This window comes from Taurulus bubalis (assembly GCF_910589615.1).
Source record: "Taurulus bubalis genome assembly, chromosome: 14".
NCBI lineage: Eukaryota > Metazoa > Chordata > Actinopteri > Perciformes > Cottidae > Taurulus > Taurulus bubalis.
In genome coordinates, this window is record NC_136602.1 from 25,210,844 (window position 1) to 25,229,940 (window position 19,097).

Consider the following 19,097-nt stretch of genomic DNA (forward strand, 5'->3'; position numbering starts at 1 on the left):
GTGAAATAGCCTCTGACAAGCACCCTTACCATATTCCTGCATCTCCATCATATCCTATTTAAAGATAACTGAACCCTAACCTGTGCTCTGACCCATGCACCCCTAATTCCCTCAGGTTATTCCTCATCATCTCATGATCGCTACAACTCAAAACTACGAGCTCAACGGACTCCTCTTCTTCACAACCCTGTCTGGTGTTTCCTATTATTTTCAGCATTTTGTTTAGCTCGCCTTAGTCGTGCACCCTAATACACTTCCTAAGCAAAAAGGACCATATTTCCTCGTTTCCTCTCTCCTCACATCCTCTCCTTGCAAATGAAAAGACGAGTGAGGGAAACATGGATGCACTCATGAGCCTTGGGATGCATTCTGTGTTTGAAAAGACTTTATTGGAAAAACTAAAAGTAGCGTAATAAAATATTTCAGTTTATATTAATAATTTAAGAAATATGATAAATATTACTAAGGACATCCCACAGAGTCTGATCTCAGTATCTCCTGCATGCGTCACCTCTCAGCATCGCTCTCTTCTGTGGAGGTCAAAGGTCGAGCTGGCGGGACAGGGCAGTGGGCGGGGCTTGTAGCGGACAGGCTCCTCCTCTAGTGGGACAGGCTTCTGTCTCAGGTGGTCAGAGGTCATGAAGAGGAGGAGAGAGGGCCCGTCTGCTGCCTTGTTGCCGTGACAACACGGCTGCAGCCGGTCCTGCAGCACCCGGCTGATCAGCTGATCCTCCTGAACGTCAACACAGACCAGCGAAGTGAAGAGAACCTGGGAGCGAGAGACATTCACTTCTACAGGGAGAGAGAGAGAGAGAGAGAAACTTAAACAGAGTTGTGAAATACAAAATGTACATGGACCTAATTGAGTTGAAGTTGAAAGTGAAATACAAACCAATATACTGTCAATCAATAATCACGTATGGACTTTGTCGTAAATTTAAAAAAAATGTAGGATTTGACTTCTTCTTTTTTTTTTTAAATGCTACATTGTATAAAATACAGACATTTTTATGTACGGATATTTTAATAATTATCGGGATAGTATTGTTATTCGCAATTATTAAACTCTAACTTCACACTCAACAGAGCTTGCAAACACGTGTGTGTGTGTGTGTGTGTGTGTGTGACCTTCAGTAGCTCTGGTGTTGATCAGGATTTTGGTTCTCTCTGACTTCCGTAGTGTCTCCTGCACGGCCTTCTGGGAGTTAAACTCAGCCCCCTGCAGGACACCAGACCGGTTACCGTGGGAACTAGCAGTTAATTAGCTCAGCTGTGATTTATAGACGACCGACTGCTAAAAGTGTGAACCTGCAGCGACTGAAGTTCCGCCTTCAGAGCCAGAGTGGTGTTTAGTCCCGCCCTCTCAAGAATGCCTGGGTCTTGATTGGATACAGCACCACGGGACTCCGCCCATTGTCTGGTGGCTACACAAAGCAGAGGAGAGGAAGAACATGTGTTATTGATATTCTACTGCCCAGCGACCAGTGTTAGCGCTATTACAGTCTTTGGTTTTCCCCTCACTGCGTCTCTGGTGTCAATGTGGAGTAGTGAGTGAGGAATCTGTAGGCATGCAGCATAACTAACCCAACATATTATGCAGTTTGCTGGAGCGGAATGGGAGATTAGCCTTGGACAGACACAAACACATCCTCATAATGCTAAGTTCTCCTGGGGGTTAGAACTCAAGACCATCTGATCACTGGCAAATTGCAACGCAGACGGTCTTAAAATCTGATTTCAGAAACAAACCGGATTTGCCGATAGTCTGAACGTAGCCTTGGTCTGAAGGTGTAGCAATGTACCTGTGCATGTCTGGACACATGTGATCATAATGCTAATGCTAATGCTAATGCTAACGTTCATTTGCTGTTACACAACGTGTTGGCCTGGCGTGAAAATGACAACTGCGTAGGTCTGAAACTAGCAGTGACAGTTGCAATGCATTTGGCATCGCCTCGCGCCAGGTGGAAGACTCTGGTTACCGTGGTGACATCCTCTGCTCCTCCTCTGACCTCTGATTGGCTGTTTAGGTGGGGCGTCTCTGCTCTGTGTTACCGTGACATCCACCGGCTCTTCAAAAAAGACCTGCAGAACAGACCCGGAATGATGTCATCACACCCTCGCACACACCAGGACTACAGGATGATGTCATCACTGAATCACACCAGGACTACAGGATGATGTCATCACCTGTCTCCCTGCCTGTCCTCGGGGCTTCAGCTGCGATGGGTCCCTTTGCTGAGCGCTCTTTAGGCAGCTGGGCTTCAGGTGGGTGGGGCTGGTCTTCAGGTGGGTGGGGCTGGTCTTGGGAGGGGAGCCGAGTGTGAGGGACAGGTCGAGCTCAGGACAGCAAATCAGAGAGGAGGAGGAGGAAAGGGGGAGGGGAGCAGTGTGAGGAGAGGGGGGAGGAGAGAGGAAGGAGGAGGAACTCATCCTGGTAGGAAACAATAGAGACATTAATTTTTAGTGGAATGCGCCCCAAAAAGAAAATGAGAAAGTCTCTATTTATAAATAATCTTTGATCAGTAATCAAAACATTTCCATCTTTGGTTCGCTAAAACATTTTCTGTCTGGATGACCCTGACATCTCAAATCTCATGTGATTTCACTGTAAGTCAGCTCAAATGTCATTCATATTAATAATTTCTTCATATTTGGACTTTGATTACAGGTTATAACATTTATTGGATTCTATCAAAAACTGTACAGTAAAAATCACATGAAATTTCTCATGGGCATAGTCAGGGTCATCCTGAAATTATATATACTGGAAATTGTAGCTAAGCAATGAAGGAAACATTTTCATTACAGATTAAATACTATTATTTGAGGATTTTAGAACGCTCCAATCCCTTTTTTTAATTATTAAAACTGTACAGTATGTACTGTATATTAAATCGTTGTATACAACATTATATATACATTGTGTAGGCCCATCTCATTTTGGGCTATCCGAGCCCCCGTACCGAAACCGCACGAGTCACGAGCAGATGACGCTCACTTGACTCAAATGTATTTCCACATTAATTGTAGTGGAGTAGAAGTAAAACAGCATGAAATGGAAATACTCGTTTTATCGTTATATGTAGGCAAGTAACCCGTAAGTCCAATGTAATCTGTTGGTTGACATATACTACTTAACAGTGAAGTAGTTAAGTTGCACTGTAGTCAGCTAGCTACTTGTTAGATAGCAAATGAAACCTTTAATGTTTACGCTTGAATACAGATAATAAGTGATCAGTCTTGTATTCTTAGTGAACAAAGGCAGTTAGATAACCCAGCTTCCACTATGAGTGTCTAGACTAAAAGTTTGGCATGTCTGCTTTATTCCACAGAGTAACGTTACATTTCAGATGAAAGCCTGTAAAGCTAACATGTTCTTCTTTGTGTTACCTGAGTTCGTCCGACCGGAAACTATACTTAGAAACAATAGATCCGCTCAAACCAAAGTCGCTCTCTGAAGATGACCCGACGTTAAATGTTTTTATTATCCAAGGGCTCCAGGACGGTTTTCATCGTTTCTCCTTTGAATTACCCTCCTCGCACTCTTCTTCTTTTGTTTTACTGGCCGACTACAAACCGACGTATACGGTTGCCAGACAGGGAGGTTCTTCTTCTTCTTCTTCTTCTTCTTCTTCTTCTTCTTGTTTCCAGCAGACTCGGCACGGTTTAGTGCATTGCTGCCTCCTACAGGCCTAGACTTGCTATTACTATTTTTGCTCTGTTTTTTTAAGAAACTGGTTTAATTAAGATTTATTCTGTTCCTTCCTTAATTTTTAGTTTTCTTTGTTCGTTTAGTTAGTTCGAGGGGAAGAAGGAACTCTGGCTCATACTCCGGCCCAGTAGGTGGCGGTAATGCGCCTCTAACGAGCGTTGCCACTGTTATGTACAGTCTATGAAGTAAACGAAGAAGAAGAAGAAGCACCAGAAGTAAAAGGAAGAAGAAGAAGAAGAAAACCATTTCCTCCTGTTTTGATATGCAAGCCACAGAAGTTCTGCCGACAGGTGTCCGTGCAGCGCGATGTCGGCTGGCAGGAGTGTGCCGTTAACGTCCCGCTGTGTTCGGCTTGTTTTGGCTCAACGGGCCGGGATTCCGTCATCTTTTTGTGGGATAGACTCACCTGCCGGGAGACTGACCCAGAACCGAGCCCGCAGCGGCCCGCCCGGTCCTCCAGGTCAGTGGCCGGTGTTACGGAGCAAGAGGCGGCCGTGTTATGTGGAGACTAACGGCCGAAAGTCATAATATTCATAAAGACACAAGTTCATATTGTTCATAAGATATGTTCATAATGTTCATAAGACATGTTCATAATGTTCATAAGATATGTTCATAATGTTCATAAGATATGTTCATAAGATATGTTCATAATGTTCATAAGATATGTTCATAATGTTCATAAGACATGTTCATAATGTTCATAAGACATGTTCATAATGTTCATAAAGTAAGGTCCCAAAGGGCTGTACTATACAGGAGTCGAGAGACACATACATTAAACCAAATTGACCATAATAGAGGCCAAGAAACATTTTAGACAGTTTAGAAAAATAATAAATAAATAAAAACAGATAAAAAGCAGGCCATAGATACATCATGTATTTAGCCAGCAGAGACCAGTCATGCTTCAGTTAACCAGCTATTCAAGATGTCGGTCCTACGGTCGTTAGCCGGTATTCCGGTTTATCAAGTGATTGTTATGTGATTATTGTGTGATTATTATGTGATTATTATACAGAACACATGAAGTAATTATCCCAGCTGTATCTATTTATTGAAGTTCTTCGAAACTTGGCTTAGTATTTTGGGCATAAGAGTGCAGATGTATTGTGTTCATCAGATTGTAAACACTCATATCAAAGCTCTCATATTGCAGCACTTCAGTCATAGTTTCATTTCCAAGCAGATGCCTTGGAGTAGGGAGCCATAACAACCCTATTACCACACGCTTTCTTTACTGTATTATACAGTAGAGACCTGTACTACTCTACCTGTTGGGCTTGTTACCATACGTCTGTCCCTCTGGCATTCTGTCAGACCAGCAGACTGATGTGAGCACTGGGAGTTGTGGGAGTTGTGGGAGTCTAGTTCACTCTGTTGTCTTCCTTCCAAGGCAAGCTGGTGCGGAATGGGCTGCATAAGAAGGCCGTGGTGAGTCTTCTCCCTGTGGTCTGTAATACTTTTCTTCTCCTGCAAATTTAAAACTTGGGAAATTCATAAGAAAACAGTCGTACGTGCTCACACTCTGTAACGTTCACCAGCAGAAACACTCATAATGTGGCTCTACATGTTTACCCATGTTACAGTGATTACATAATCATCATGCGTCACACAAGCTCATGTCATAGTTATATCCTTTTCTTCATCATTTCTGTGGACCAGACTGTCAAACAATATCTGTCCCTGTTTTCAGATCTGCATTGAGGGGAACATTGCCTGTGGGAAGACGACATGTCTGAAGTATTTCAAAGAATCAAGCAATATAGAGGTACATGAACCAAAGTCCTTCTGCAGTTCCATTGTGCATACTGTTGACCTGTGTGCTTAATGTTGACCTGTGTGCTTAATGTTGACCTGTGTGCTTAATGTTGACCTGTGTGCATAATGTTGACCTTTGTGCATAATGTTGACCTGTGTGCATAATGTTGACCTGTGTGTGTATAATGTTGACCTGTGTGCATAATGTTGATGTGTGTCCATAATGTTGACCTGTGTGCATAATGTTGACCTTTGTGCATAATGTTGACCTGTGTGCACATGCACGTTCAGAGGAAAACTAGATTCTACAGTCCGCTGCTCAGCAATGTTACTGTTGCGTCATGATTGGGCAACCCTGCATGTTGGAAAAGTCCATTCATGAATTCCCCTCTTTTCTTTTGTTCCAGGTCCTGACGGAGCCGGTCCCTAAATGGAGGAATGTCCGTGGACACAACCTTCTGGTATCGTTCATGTTGTTATCATTTGTGTTATCCTGTCGACCGGACATCACACTTTATAAATCCGGTCGGACCAAAAATTATTTCAGATATACAGGATCTGGGAGTGTTAAAATATGACTTTTGATGAAAGTAAACTAAACATGTGAAGACCTACTAGGGGTGCATTGTGTGCTGCAACCCAACATGGCTAAACAAAGAGGGAAGAGAGAAAATTAGTTTTCTGACCTTTTTGCGAACTGACCTTTTAATTTCATGGCAATCTAGTTGATTTGAATATATCCTGTAGAACATAAATACAAATTAATGTTGTCCTAATGGTGGCACTATGTTCAGAAAAGTCACCAAAAATGACCAGGGTCCATCCTCTGGGGACCATGATTCCCAGACAAGCGTCAGTAGTGACTCCGTGCCGGCCGTGTGTTTCTGCCCCCAGGCTCTGATGTACCAGGACCCTGAGCGCTGGGGCCTCACTCTGCAGACGTACGTTCAGCTCACCATGCTGGACGGACACATGGCCGCCATGGTGGGTGCACGCTTCAGTGGGTAGGAGTCCATGTCGGCAGTTGCTGACACATTGGTGATTGTGGACTGGTGATGCAAAGATATGACCTCATCAGAAAAGCAGCTGTGTGCTTAAAGTTTCTTCAAAAACCTGGAAGAGTCATGGAGTTTTAAAATGGTTTTTTCAAGGCCTGGAAAAGTCCTTGAAAAAAATAAAATCCCAAAGTTTAGTAAAAGTCATGTAAATGTGTTATATTCATGTGTTCATGACGTTCATTTACGCTGAGTTTGAAATAATTAATGAATGAATATATACTTTATTAATCCCCGAGGGGAAATTTGGTGTCGAAGTAGCAGCAATTTACAGACAAAAAATAAGATATAAAAACAACAGGGATGAAAGTTATTATTATTATATATATATATATATATATATATATATATATATATATATATATATATATATATATATATATATATATATAATAATAAAAATAGCTGGGATGAAAGAAAGAAAAAAAAGAGTATTAATTCAGGAATTAAATTAAACTTATACAGTAGAAGTGCAAAAATGCAAAGTATGTGTATATTCAGTGTGTGAGGTGTAAAAAATAAAACAAATAATAAACAACCAATAGGGGAGTGCAAAAATGCAAATGAAGTATATGAGTATATGAAGTGTAGAAGGATCGCAAAAATGTCATGTTTACACCCAGATTTCACTAAACGTTTAGTCATGGACATTTGGTTTAAAGTCATGAACCCATTGGTCAGGATGTGTGAACCCATTGGTCAGGATGTGTGAACCCATTGGTCAGGATGTGTGAACCCATTGGTCAGGATGTGTGAACCCTGGTTCTTGTGGGTTCCAGACGGCTCCGGTCCGGATGATTGAGAGATCCATCTTCAGTGCCAAGTACATCTTTGTGGAGAATCTCTTCAGAAGGTATCTATTGTTTGAGAAACTTCCACTTCTGGAGAAGACCAAAAGTATATCCATATAGAACATCACTTCAGTTTACCTCTCATGCTCGATGGATTATTTTTGTCACAAACACACACACACACACACACACACACACACACACACGGTCTTTGACAGCGCTGCAGCTGCTGGTTGGTGTAACCCGGTTAGCTGGTTAAAGGGTTAAACTGAAGTCGGTGTATCTGTGGATTCTTTAAGAATATTTCATTCACGACGGCTTCAGAAAATGTTGAATAGTCATTTAGTCAGTCTGTTGTTCAAGCATACGCTTCAGGGATGAAGAACAGGTTAAAGTATTTGATGGAGCTTTGCAGAATCCAAAAGACTTTTACATAACAGGCATTTACAGACATTTCCGTTATTAACATTTGTTATTGATCTATTAGTGAAAATATGCCAGTATATGCATGTTAGTACAGTCCATTCACCTGACGGCACACTGACAATAATGATGTTGGATGATTTAGTTTCTCGGGGCAACAGTCTATAGTTAAACACTTTGAATAGTAAAATATTGTAACTTTCACCAGCAGACATGTTTATTTACTTTAAGTTGAATTATTAAGTCCATCCTTTAGTTTTTTTCAAAAACTGTAAAACAAATGAAACCCATTTCTTCCCGACTCGCTGCTATAATAGTTGTTGTTTCTTTCAGTGGGAAGATGCCGGAGGTGGACTACGCTGTTCTCAGCGAGTGGTTTGATTGGATCACAGCGAACGTTTCCATCCCTGTGGATCTGATTGGTGAGAAAACAAAAGCAGAGAAACACGTGATCATCAGTGTGTGTTGGTGGTTTCCTACTCTGCTGACTTGAGTGGAAATATCATGACACACTTTGTCTTCTGTCAATGACTGCAGCATTCAAACAACATGCATTACACTATAACATTAAACAATCATTACATTTTTTTAAACTTTTAGACTGACAGTATATAGTGCCAACATGTTTGTGCAGGAATCAGAAGCAGATTCTGAGTTGAAGTCGGTTTATTCTACTGTCTATGTGAGGGTCTGATGCTCAAGCCTCCCATCCGGTCCTGCAGATCACAGAACAGGTCACCTTCAGCGGAAATAGCACAGAATCAGTCATCTTCTGCCATACCCCATAAGTACCACACGACCAGCCACCCCACATCCAGTCAGGACAGCATGATGAACCTCTGTCTCATTTTACTGCTTGCTTTCTGTGGCTCAGTCTACCTGCAGACGTCTCCTCAGACCTGCCATGAGAGGTTGAAGCAGAGAGGCAGAGAGGAGGAGAAAGTCATTCCACTGGTGAGGAACCATTCAAACATGTGGCTTCACAGAACAGGACAAACACTCTGACCAGAGTCATTGCTTCAGCATGGGCGTATAGCCAACTTCTTATTGTTATGCACCAATCACCAAGTCAGGTTCCTTGTTTGTGTAAACATGAAGCGTAAAAGCAATAAAGCGTTTGTGATCTGCCTCCGTCCACCAGGAGTATCTGGAGTCCATCCACCAGCTGTATGAGGACTGGCTCATCAGGGCCAAGTCCCTCCCTCTTCCTGCTCCTGTGCTGGTGAGTCACACTTCACTTCCTGTGACACTTCACTTCCTCTTGGCTCTGCTCTGAGATATTGAACATAGAGATGAACCTTTTATCACCAAGCTAAAGGTGTTCCCTCTTATGTTATCCCGTTATGGGATGTTATTGATGTCCTGGTCCTCAAACCACCTTTTCTTGTCTCCTGCTGTGTGTGTGTGTGTGTGTGTGTGTGTGTGTGTGTGTGTGTGTGAGCAGGTGATTCCTGCTGACCATGACCTCAAGAAGATGCTGCACCAGTTTGAGGAAAACCGTGACAAGATCTTAGCTGCAAGCTATCTCTGACACACACACACACACACACACACATGATTTGGATTAGCATTTTAATTTACATTTTAGCAAAGGGCTAATGCTCAAAATAAGTAGGTTTTATTTACGAACACTTGTTAAATGTTTTCTCAGAGGTCTGCGGGGTTGAAATGCTTCAGAATAAGAACTGACTCCAGACCAGGTCAAATGCTCTGAGCCTCAGCTCTCACTTAACTGATTCACACTGTGTGCAGTTTACTTCTATATTTATTCTCTTTTTATTTAACTTTGTAATGTAATGCGTTATCCTCCAACGTGTCTTTGATGAGTTTGGGTTCTAAACCTCGACGAGTCGGATCACAGGAAGATCACCATCCTGGACCAGGGGACCTCAGGCCACCATTCCTTCTGCTAGTATTTATACATTCATGTACCCTGTAACGGGATTTCATTCATTTGTTCGCATAATAAAGACCATTGTGGCATTGTTGCAGATGTAATAAAATATCATTAATACCAAGATATGTAACGACTATAATGAATAAACCTCACCGCAGAAGACGAGCCGGTTCAGGAGTCATGAGGGAAGCTGAACCCAGAGATTCAACTACGATCACCAAGCAGAGGAACAGCAGATCAATGAGAAGCCCACACACAATCATTCATATTTTTATTTATGTATAAGAGACACAGATTCCGAGCCCGTTTGTAAATGTATCCAAAAATAATTATAAAAAAAACATCTTTAGAGTGTACCTGCAGAGATCTTCAACCTCATAAAACTTTAAATATTAAGTATTTATAACAGTACATTTTCATGACTAATTAAACGTCTACAGTTAAATGACAGGAAACAATATAACACTCAAAACCTCCACTCATCTGCTCCATGAGGACTGTGGTGTTCTCATTCACCTTCATTTTCTTCCTTTGATTTATGTTTATTTATGATAGCATGATGGTTAATCTGAGCTGTAAATTAATCTGCAACACGGTCAGAGTCCCTAAAGACTAAAGTGTGACACCACTTGAGGACATGAAGGTCAGTGTGAGGAGGAGTCCAGTCAGAGATTTGGGAAATTTGTGACGGCTACAGAATTGTCAAAAAAAAAACTCTTTGGACAAAGTAGCTGCTGACTTGCACATAAACACAACCCGATATCATTCATATACTTCCAGCCCGCTGCTATGCAGCTTGAGCAGCTGAAGACATTCCTGAGAGTAAAGGTCGAGCAGATTTAAAACAGAGTACAACATCAAATTGGGACCGATTATAAAAATATAGTTCTGCTCTTTTAAATAGTGCACGGGTAAATCTTGGCTTCCAGACTGATAACAGCTGGTCTTGGCTTCTCAGATACATATAATTTAGCCGTGAGCGTGTTATTTATTGTGATGCTCGACCATCACGAAGCTCTTGCTCAGCTGCTCCTCGTCTCGGCCCGGCTCTGCTCCCACGGTCTCCTCTGCTTGCTGCCGCTCTGTCCCGCCTCCTCTGCAGCTCTGGCCATCGCGCCGCTTCTGCTCCTCCGTCGCTGCAGGACCCGACCGAGGGGATCTGGGGCCGAGGTTCTCCTCCTGGGCCTCGCTCTCCGTCCGGCTCCTCCCTTTTTTGGTGCTTCCTTTGCTCGTGCCTTCCTCGGTGGCGTCGTGCACATGGAGCTGGCCCATGCTCTCTGCCAGCGCTCTCAGCTCCTGCTCCTCGTCCGTGAAGCTCTGGGAGGGACGCTTCGGGTTGGCCGCTCTATTTTGAGGGTCTGTAAAAATCCGGAGTTTCATATTTATACTGCAGGTGACAGTTCAGGCAAAAATAATCAACAAATGAAACAGATGTCTTTCACACAAAGAGCACAGAGGGAGACTCTCTTGCTCTCAGTCATATTTCAATACGATAGTAGACCAGTGGTTCTTAAACTGTGGGGCGCGACCCTCTAGTGGGGCGCGGAGGTATTACAGGTGATGCTCACATCTGCACTCATTTTGTTTTGCACAGGTTGAACGTTATAGTTGTTATCTTGAAATATATTCAGTGCAAAACAGGTTATTTGCAGCCACAATGATTGCACCTGTTATTGTTTTTTGTCTGAAGGAGCAACCTGGTTTACTTGAAAGGGATTTACATTTTCTTTCTTCCATTATTTGAAAAAGCACAGATGGAGGAGTCACAAAAAGTTGGACCATTTTGTTACCATGTTGTTGGAGCCCGAACATTGTTCTTCCTCCAAAGCGGGGCGTGACAGAACACGTCTGAGAACCACTGCTGTAGACTGACACTTTGCCATACAGTTTATTCTGTGGTAGCTATCCCCTGTTATATTATTATGAGCTTATGTATCCTGTAATAGGAGGATTTTAGCCCACTCCTCATTCACGGGATAGAGATTTGAGCTACAGCTTTTTCTGGTATTCGGTGCACAATATATTTGAAATTGTGTACATGTGTTACCTGAAATGCTTTCCTCTAGACGTGTATATAATGTTCTGATGATCATACACTCGGTGTGTGTATGCATGTGCGAGTGTGTTACCTGCTCCCGTCTGCTGCTGTGTCCGGGCGGGAGCCTCTGCTGTGGGCGGAGCCTCTGCTGTGGGCGGAGCCTCTGCTGTGGATGCAGCTCTCAGTGTGATGTGCAGGGAAAGGGCCCGAGGACCCCCGAGCTCTCCGTCAGCTGTGCTTCCATCAGTGGCACTGATGTGGCTGCTACTGGTGTCTCCTGCTGCGGAACCTCCACTGCTCCTGTCATGACCCCCACTGCTCCTGTCATGACCCCCACCGCTCCTGTCAAGACCCCCACTGTTCCTGTCATGACCCCCACTGTTCCTGTCAAGACCCCCACTGTTCCTGTCATGACCCCCACTGTTCCTGTCATGACCTCCACTGCTCCTGTCATGACCCCCACTGTTCCTGTCATGACCCCCACCGCTCCTGTCAAGACCCCCACTGTTCCTGTCATGACCCCCACCGCTCCTGTCATGACCCCCACTGTTCCTGTCATGACCCCCACCGCTCCTGTCAAGACCCCCACTGTTCCTGTCATGACCCCCACTGTTCCTGTCATGACCCCCACCGCTCCTGTCATGACCCCCACTGTTCCTGTCATGACCCCCACTGCTCCTGTCATGACCCCCACTGCTCCTGTCATGACCTCCACTGCTCCTGTCATTGTCATGACCCCCACTGTTCCTGTCATGACCCCCACTGTTCCTGTCATGGCCTGCACTGTTCCTGTCATGACCCCCACTGTTCCTGTCATGACCTCCACTGCTCCTGTCAAGACCCCCACTGTTCCTGTCATGACCCCCACCGCTCCTGTCATGACCCCCACTGTTCCTGTCATGACCCCCACTGCTCCTGTCATGACCCCCACTGTTCCTGTCATGACCTCCACTGCTCCTGTCATTGTCATGACCCCCACTGTTCCTGTCATGACCCCCACTGTTCCTGTCATGGCCTGCACTGTTCCTGTCATGACCCCCACTGTTCCTGTCATGACCTCCACTGCTCCTGTCAAGACCCCCACCGCTCCTGTCATGACCCCCACTGTTCCTGTCATGGCCCCCACTGCTCCTGTCATGACCCCCACTGTTCCTGTCATGGCCTGCACTGTTCCTGTCATGACCCCCACCGCTCCTGTCATGACCTCCACTGTTCCTGTCATGACCCCCACTGTTCCTGTCATGGCCTGCACTGTTCCTGTCATGACCCCCACCGCTCCTGTCATGACCCCCACTGTTCTTGTCATGACCTCCACTGTTCCTGTCATGACCTCCACTGTTCCTGTCATGACCCCCACTGTTCCTGTCATGACCCCCACTGTCCTGGCCCTCCGCAGCTTTACTGTCACCACTGTTGTCCCTGGTGTTGGAAGTGTGAACATCTTTACTGCGCTGAGGTTTGTCCGGTAGCAGAGGACGGCCCCTGAAGGCCAGGTCAGGGTAGGACATCTGCATCTCCATGATGGACTGGTCCACGCCATTGAGATGGCAGCGGCGGGGCTTGGGCTGGGGCTTCACTGCAAGCAGGGGGTCCAGAACCAGAGGGTCCAGAACCAGAGGACCCTGAGAAATGAAACAAAGCCGAGTTCAGTGCAGCTCGTTGGATACGGCGGGTTATGTTAGTTATCCTGGTTGGTCAGGCTGTCATGTATGTTCAGGATGTATGTTGCCATGCATCATACGCCTGCTCAGTCTTTATTTCTCATTGTTTTAAAAGACCAAAGAGAATAACAGGACAAGAACAGTGAAAGGTAAATAAATAGAAGCAAACGTCATAAATTCTGTAGTAATATCGATAATCATGCACGATTAGTATATATATATAAATACTCAAAAAGGCCGAAAAATGTCAAAACTAATGATGAGCGTGTGAATGGGTGATTAAAAAAAGAACAAAAGCTCTTTAGTTTATGGTGAGAAATGATGAAACTGAACACACAAGACCTGGAGAATCCAATGGTCAACACAGCCATCCAGACTTCTGGCCTCCTCCCTACCTCTGTTCTATGTGCCTCTTCCATCTTCTTCTCCTCCTCTTCCATCTTCTTCTCCTCCTCTTCCGTCTTCTTCTCCTCTTCCGTCTTCTTCTCCTCTTCCGTCTTCTCCTCCTCTTCCTTTGGCCCCATCGTCGCCGTCGTCTTCTCCGGAGGTTCATCCGGTGTCGGCTCTATTCTCCTCTGGAGAACATCCAGAAATTCCTGCAGTGTCAGATGACAGCACATGAACGCCATGAAATGAGACCAACCTGCTGTAAACCATGTCCTATGGCGGCCATTCATTTACATATAGGTGCTGGGATGTCACTATGGTATGTTTATTTTCCATGCTAATGAGCTACACTCACAATGTGTGGGTGTCTACATCCCAAAATGTGTCATCCAAGTGTTCCTTTTTTTTTATTGCATTCCTTTTCTAAAACTCAACTATTTAACATAGTTGGATGATTCGTGATCGTACCTTCGGTTCCAGCTGATCCTTCTCCAAGAGCTCCAGGAGCTGGTCACACTTCACCCGGGCCAGCAGCAGTTCAAAGCCCAGCAGCATGGCGCCGTCTGGGTCCACGTCCTCACGCAGTCGGTATTCACTGAAATACATCACACAGTTGAGAGGACAGCTGAAGAGAACACGACAGGGACCTTTAGGGGTCAAACACATATAGACCCATTTAATAACCTCTTTTCTTTTTCACTACATTAACTGATTAAACTTGTCAATATTGACACAAGGTGTCACAGGATGGTTATGGAGTGGACCCAAATGCTGATGCGTTGAGCAAAAGTATGTTTATTCTTCCAAAACCGGCAGGAGTCTCAACAACACAAAGCAGAACTCCAGCGGAACACACAGGCTAACACCCGGTTTCACACAGTACAACCCGACAAGGGGACAGGAGACAAACAGGGTTTAAATACAAGGGGAAGGTGATTGGACACAGCAGGAAACAATCAGGGACAAGGCAGACACTCAACAGACAATCACAGGGGCAGGAAGTGCAGGGGAACAAAGGACAAGGACTTTCAACATAAAACAGGAACCCAGACAAACCGTGACACAAGGAGGATGTGTCTTTGCATAATTTATATTTCATTACAATGTTGCACCCCTGCATTCTAGAGCAGCTCTGTTCACACACTCCTGTATTCTAGAGCAGCTCTGTTCACACACCTGTATTCTAGAGCAGCTCTATTCACACACTCCTGTATTCTAGAGCAGCATGTTCACACACGCCTGTATTCTAGAGCAGCTCTATTCACACACATTCTTGTATTCTAGAGCAGCGTGTTCACACACTCCTGTATTCTAGAGCAGCGTGTTCACACACTCCTGTATTCTAGAGCAGCTCTGTTCACACACTCCTGTATTCTAGAGCAGCTCTGTTCACACACCTGTATTCTAGAGCAGCTCTATTCACACACTCCTGTATTCTAGAGCAGCATGTTCACACACGCCTGTATTCTAGAGCAGCTCTATTCACACACATTCCTGTATTCTAGAGCAGCGTGTTCACACACTCCTGTATTCTAGAGCAGCTCTGTTCACACACTCCTGTATTCTAGAGCAGCTCTGTTCACACACCTGTATTCTAGAGCAGCTCTATTCACACACTCTTGTATTCTAGAGCAGCATGTTCACACATGCCTGTATTCTAGAGCAGCTCTATTCACACACACTCCTGTATTCTAGAGCAGCGTGTTCACACGCTCCTGTATTCTAGAGCAGCTCTATTCACACAATTATGTATTCTAGAGCAGCGTGTTCACACACTCCTGTATTCTAGAGCAGCTCTATTCACACACTCCTGTATTCTAGAGCAGCGTGTTCACATACTCCTGTATTCTAGAGCAGCGTGTTCACACATGCCTGTATTCTAGAGCAGCTCTATTCACACACGCCTGTATTCTAGAGCAGCTCTGTTCACACACTCCTGTATTCTAGAGCATCTCTGTTCACACACTCCTGTATTCTAGATAAGCGTGTTCACACACTCCTGTCCATTCATCCTGTCAAGACCATTTAAAATTAATTCAATTGATTTTCTTATTATCTCTTAGGTTGACATGTTCACACACTCCTGTATTCTAGAGCAGCGTGTTCAAACACTCCTGTATTCTAGAGCAGCTCTATTCACACACTACTGTATTCTAGAGCAGCTCTATTCACACACTCCTGTATTATAGAGCAGCGTGTTCACACACTCCTGTATTCTAGAGCAGTGTGTTCACACACTCCTGTATTATAGAGCAGCGTGTTCACACACTCCTGTATTCTAGAGCAGCTCTATTCACACACACTCCTGTATTCTAGAGCAGCGTGTTGACACACTCCTGTATTCTAGAGCAGTGTGTTCACACACTCCTGTATTCTAGAGCACCATGTTCACATACTCCTGTATTCTAGAGCAGCTATATTCACACACTCCTGTATTCTAGAGCAGTGTGTTCACACACTCTTGTATTCTAGAGCAGTGTGTTCACACACTCCTGTATTATAGAGCAGCGTGTTCACACACTCTTGTATTCTAGAGCAGTGTGTTCACACACTCCTGTATTCTAGAGCAGCTCTATTCACACACTCCTGTATTCTAGAGCATGTTCACACACGCCTGTATTCTAGAGCAGCTCTATTCACACACTCCTGTATTCTAGAGCAGCGTGTTCACACACTCCTGTCCATTCATCCTGTCAAGACCATTTAAAATGAACTTAATTGATTTTCTTATTATCTCTTAGGTTGACATGTTCACACACTCTTGTATTCTAGAGCAGCGTGTTCACACACGCCTGTATTCTAGAGCAGCTCTATTCACACACTCCTGTATTCTAGAGCAGCGTGTTCACACACACTCTTGTCCATTCATCCTGTCAAGACCATTTAAAATTAATTTAATTGATTTTCTTATTATCTCTTAGGTTGACATTTTACATCTAACTCACTATTCAGTGTGTGTGTGTGTGTGTGTGTGTGTGTGTGTTTCCCCTGTAGGAGACACCAGAGCAGCCTTATTGATGTCTTATTGATGTAGCTCCTTGGTCCCTACCTGTGTGGAGCGTCGGGGTGAGGCAGGTAGCCAATAGAGCCCAGGATGGACTGAATGGTAGAGCTGCTGAGAACCGGCAGAAGCCCGTAAATAAACGGGCCGGTAAACGTCTGAAAGAGAGAAACAGAAGCGGGTCATTCCACAGGAAGCTGGAATCTTCTGAAATGCATTTCCCCTTTCATACCTAAAACAAATTGATTAATATGAACTGACTTTTAAAGTAAACACTAATGACGTCATTCTGTGCGACTGGTATTTATTTCATATTGTGAATAATAATTAGGTGTTTAAACGTTTTTTAAACCATATTACTGTTTTATTTAATACATGTCATTTTGAATGTGAAGAAGATTTCATTTGTGAAAAAAAAGAAGATTTTAAATGTGTGATAAAAGCGACAAGACAATTTCCGAGAATTTAGGATTTTCAATGCAATGCCAAAATTAAACATTGAACATTAAAAGAACAAACTCTATTCATCATTACAAGGACAGTCTTATAATTTGTAGATATCATTTATGTACGTAATAAGTTAACTTGAATGATTTTAGTGTCTTCACAAGCAAGTGACAGCACTTCCATCCTTTTTGTTTAATGACCCAAATACTCTGATTGTATGTATTTATTCATTAAGAAACATAGTTTATTAAAGATGTTAAAGAGGATGTAGTGATGTTATGCATCTATTCATTAATAAATAAAGAAACATAGTTTATTAAAGATGTTATGCATCTATTCATTAATAAATAAAGAAACATAGTTTATTAAAGATGTTATGCATCTATTCATTAATAATTAAAGAAACATAGTTTATTAAAGATGTTAAAGACGATGTAGTGATGTTATGTACATATTCATAAATAAATAAACATAGTTTATTAAAGATGTTATGTATATATTCATAAATAAATAAAGAAACATAGTTTATTAAAGATGTTATCCATATATTCATTAATAATTAAAGAAGCATAGTTTATTAAAGATGTTATGCATCTATTCGTTAATAATTAAAGAAACATAGTTTATTAAAGAGGTCAAAGAGGATGTAGTGATGTTATGTATATATTCATTATAAATAAAGAAACATAGTTTATTAAAGATGTTATGCATCTATTCATTAATAATTAAAGAAACATAGTTTATTAAAGATGTTATGTATACATTCATTAATAATTAAAGAAACATAGTTTATTAAAGATGTTATGTATATATTCATAAATAAATAAATAAACATAGTTTATTAAGGATATTAAACAGGATGATGGCATGTCTCTCCGTGGAGACACCAGCTGTTCATACTTGAATAAGAAGCACTACTTTAGAGTTTGTGTTCACAATGAAAAAGTAACTAAATGAAGTATAACGACATCATTTAATCCGATGCTTCCATGTTGATTATTCCTCAATTAATGTAACTCATATGGACACGAGGTCCTTCAGGTTACCTGAAAAAGAAACTAAAGAAAGAAAAAGAAAGAAAGAAAGAAAGAAAGAAAGAGAGAAGGGAGAGAGAAAGAGAGAAGGAAGAAGGCCACCTTCAGTGTCTTGATCTCCTTCTTCCAGGGCTGCAGGAACAGGTTGACGCAGATGGTTTCCAGCAGCTCGGTGGCCTTCATGAACGCGGCCAGGTGTTCTTTCCCGCCCGGTACGTGCGCCCGGTGGACCGGGACCACGGGGAAAGCCTCCGCGGGCTGCCGGCTCACGGCCCGGTGGAACGGGAACACGGTGAACGCCTCCGCGGGCTCCCGGCGCAGGTACCGGGCGGTCCTGTCCAGCAGCGAGGGGTCGCGGCACGGCCGGACCTCCGCGCCCGGCTGCCGGTAGAGGCTCACGTAGTCTCCGTACAGCTCCTGTCGGGGGACCTCCGGCTCCTCCGCGCTGTCGCCGTCCTTCATGGCCGTCACGCCGTCACTCCGCCCGGGGCCCCGAACGAGGAAGTGCCGCTCAGACCTGACGAGGAAGCGAAAGTCAGAGCAGCTTCTTCTGGCTTTTCTTTTTCTGCCTCGTGGCGTTGTGTGAAAAAAGTCTCCAACAGGTGTTTGTTCACCATTTAAAGTCAACCGAAGATTAGAAACACAATAACATACAAAAACAACAACGTCAGAGCAAAACTGTAAGCTACAATTAAAATAAAACAACTGCTCTTTTGTTTGTTTGAGGAAATATATGTATATATATATATATTATTATTATTATTGTACATTTATTATATATATTATATTTATGTATATATTATATAATATATTATTAAATAAATAATGTTCTATCTTCAACTGTGGGTCTCAACATCTACAGCCACTCCATTAGGCCTTTGAACTAT

At 43.3% G+C, this 19,097-nt stretch overlaps 3 protein-coding genes across 3 annotated transcripts; 1 reads left to right on the plus strand and 2 right to left on the minus strand.

Annotated features, from left to right (window-relative positions):
* Positions 1-479: 479 nt before the first annotated feature.
* ppp1r35 (protein phosphatase 1, regulatory subunit 35) lies at positions 480-3,506 on the minus strand. Its single transcript, XM_079230198.1, has 6 exons — positions 3,394-3,506; positions 2,191-2,434; positions 1,983-2,085; positions 1,309-1,424; positions 1,129-1,219; positions 480-792 (listed from the first exon to the last, which is right to left on the minus strand). The coding sequence occupies exons 2-6, from the start codon at positions 2,431-2,433 to the stop codon at positions 515-517; spliced, it is 831 nt and encodes a 276-aa protein (XP_079086324.1). The 5' UTR covers position 2,434; positions 3,394-3,506; the 3' UTR covers positions 480-514.
* A 448-nt stretch (positions 3,507-3,954) lies between these two features.
* On the plus strand, positions 3,955-9,765 carry tk2 (thymidine kinase 2). Its single transcript, XM_079229889.1, has 10 exons — positions 3,955-4,175; positions 5,112-5,149; positions 5,412-5,486; positions 5,884-5,937; positions 6,371-6,460; positions 7,311-7,384; positions 8,079-8,167; positions 8,620-8,699; positions 8,887-8,967; positions 9,190-9,765. Exons 1-10 carry the CDS (start codon positions 4,022-4,024, stop codon positions 9,274-9,276), a joined length of 822 nt encoding a protein of 273 aa, XP_079086015.1. The 5' UTR covers positions 3,955-4,021; the 3' UTR covers positions 9,277-9,765.
* Positions 9,766-9,938: 173 nt separating this feature from the next.
* On the minus strand, positions 9,939-18,672 carry LOC306746848 (uncharacterized protein; the record flags this gene model as incomplete). Its single annotated transcript, XM_079229827.1, has 6 exons — positions 9,939-11,000; positions 11,772-13,302; positions 13,737-13,937; positions 14,197-14,323; positions 16,778-16,887; positions 18,313-18,672. The coding sequence occupies 6 exons, from the start codon at positions 18,670-18,672 to the stop codon at positions 10,627-10,629; spliced, it is 2,703 nt and encodes a 900-aa protein (XP_079085953.1). The 3' UTR covers positions 9,939-10,626.
* Between the last annotated feature and the right edge of the window lie 425 nt (positions 18,673-19,097).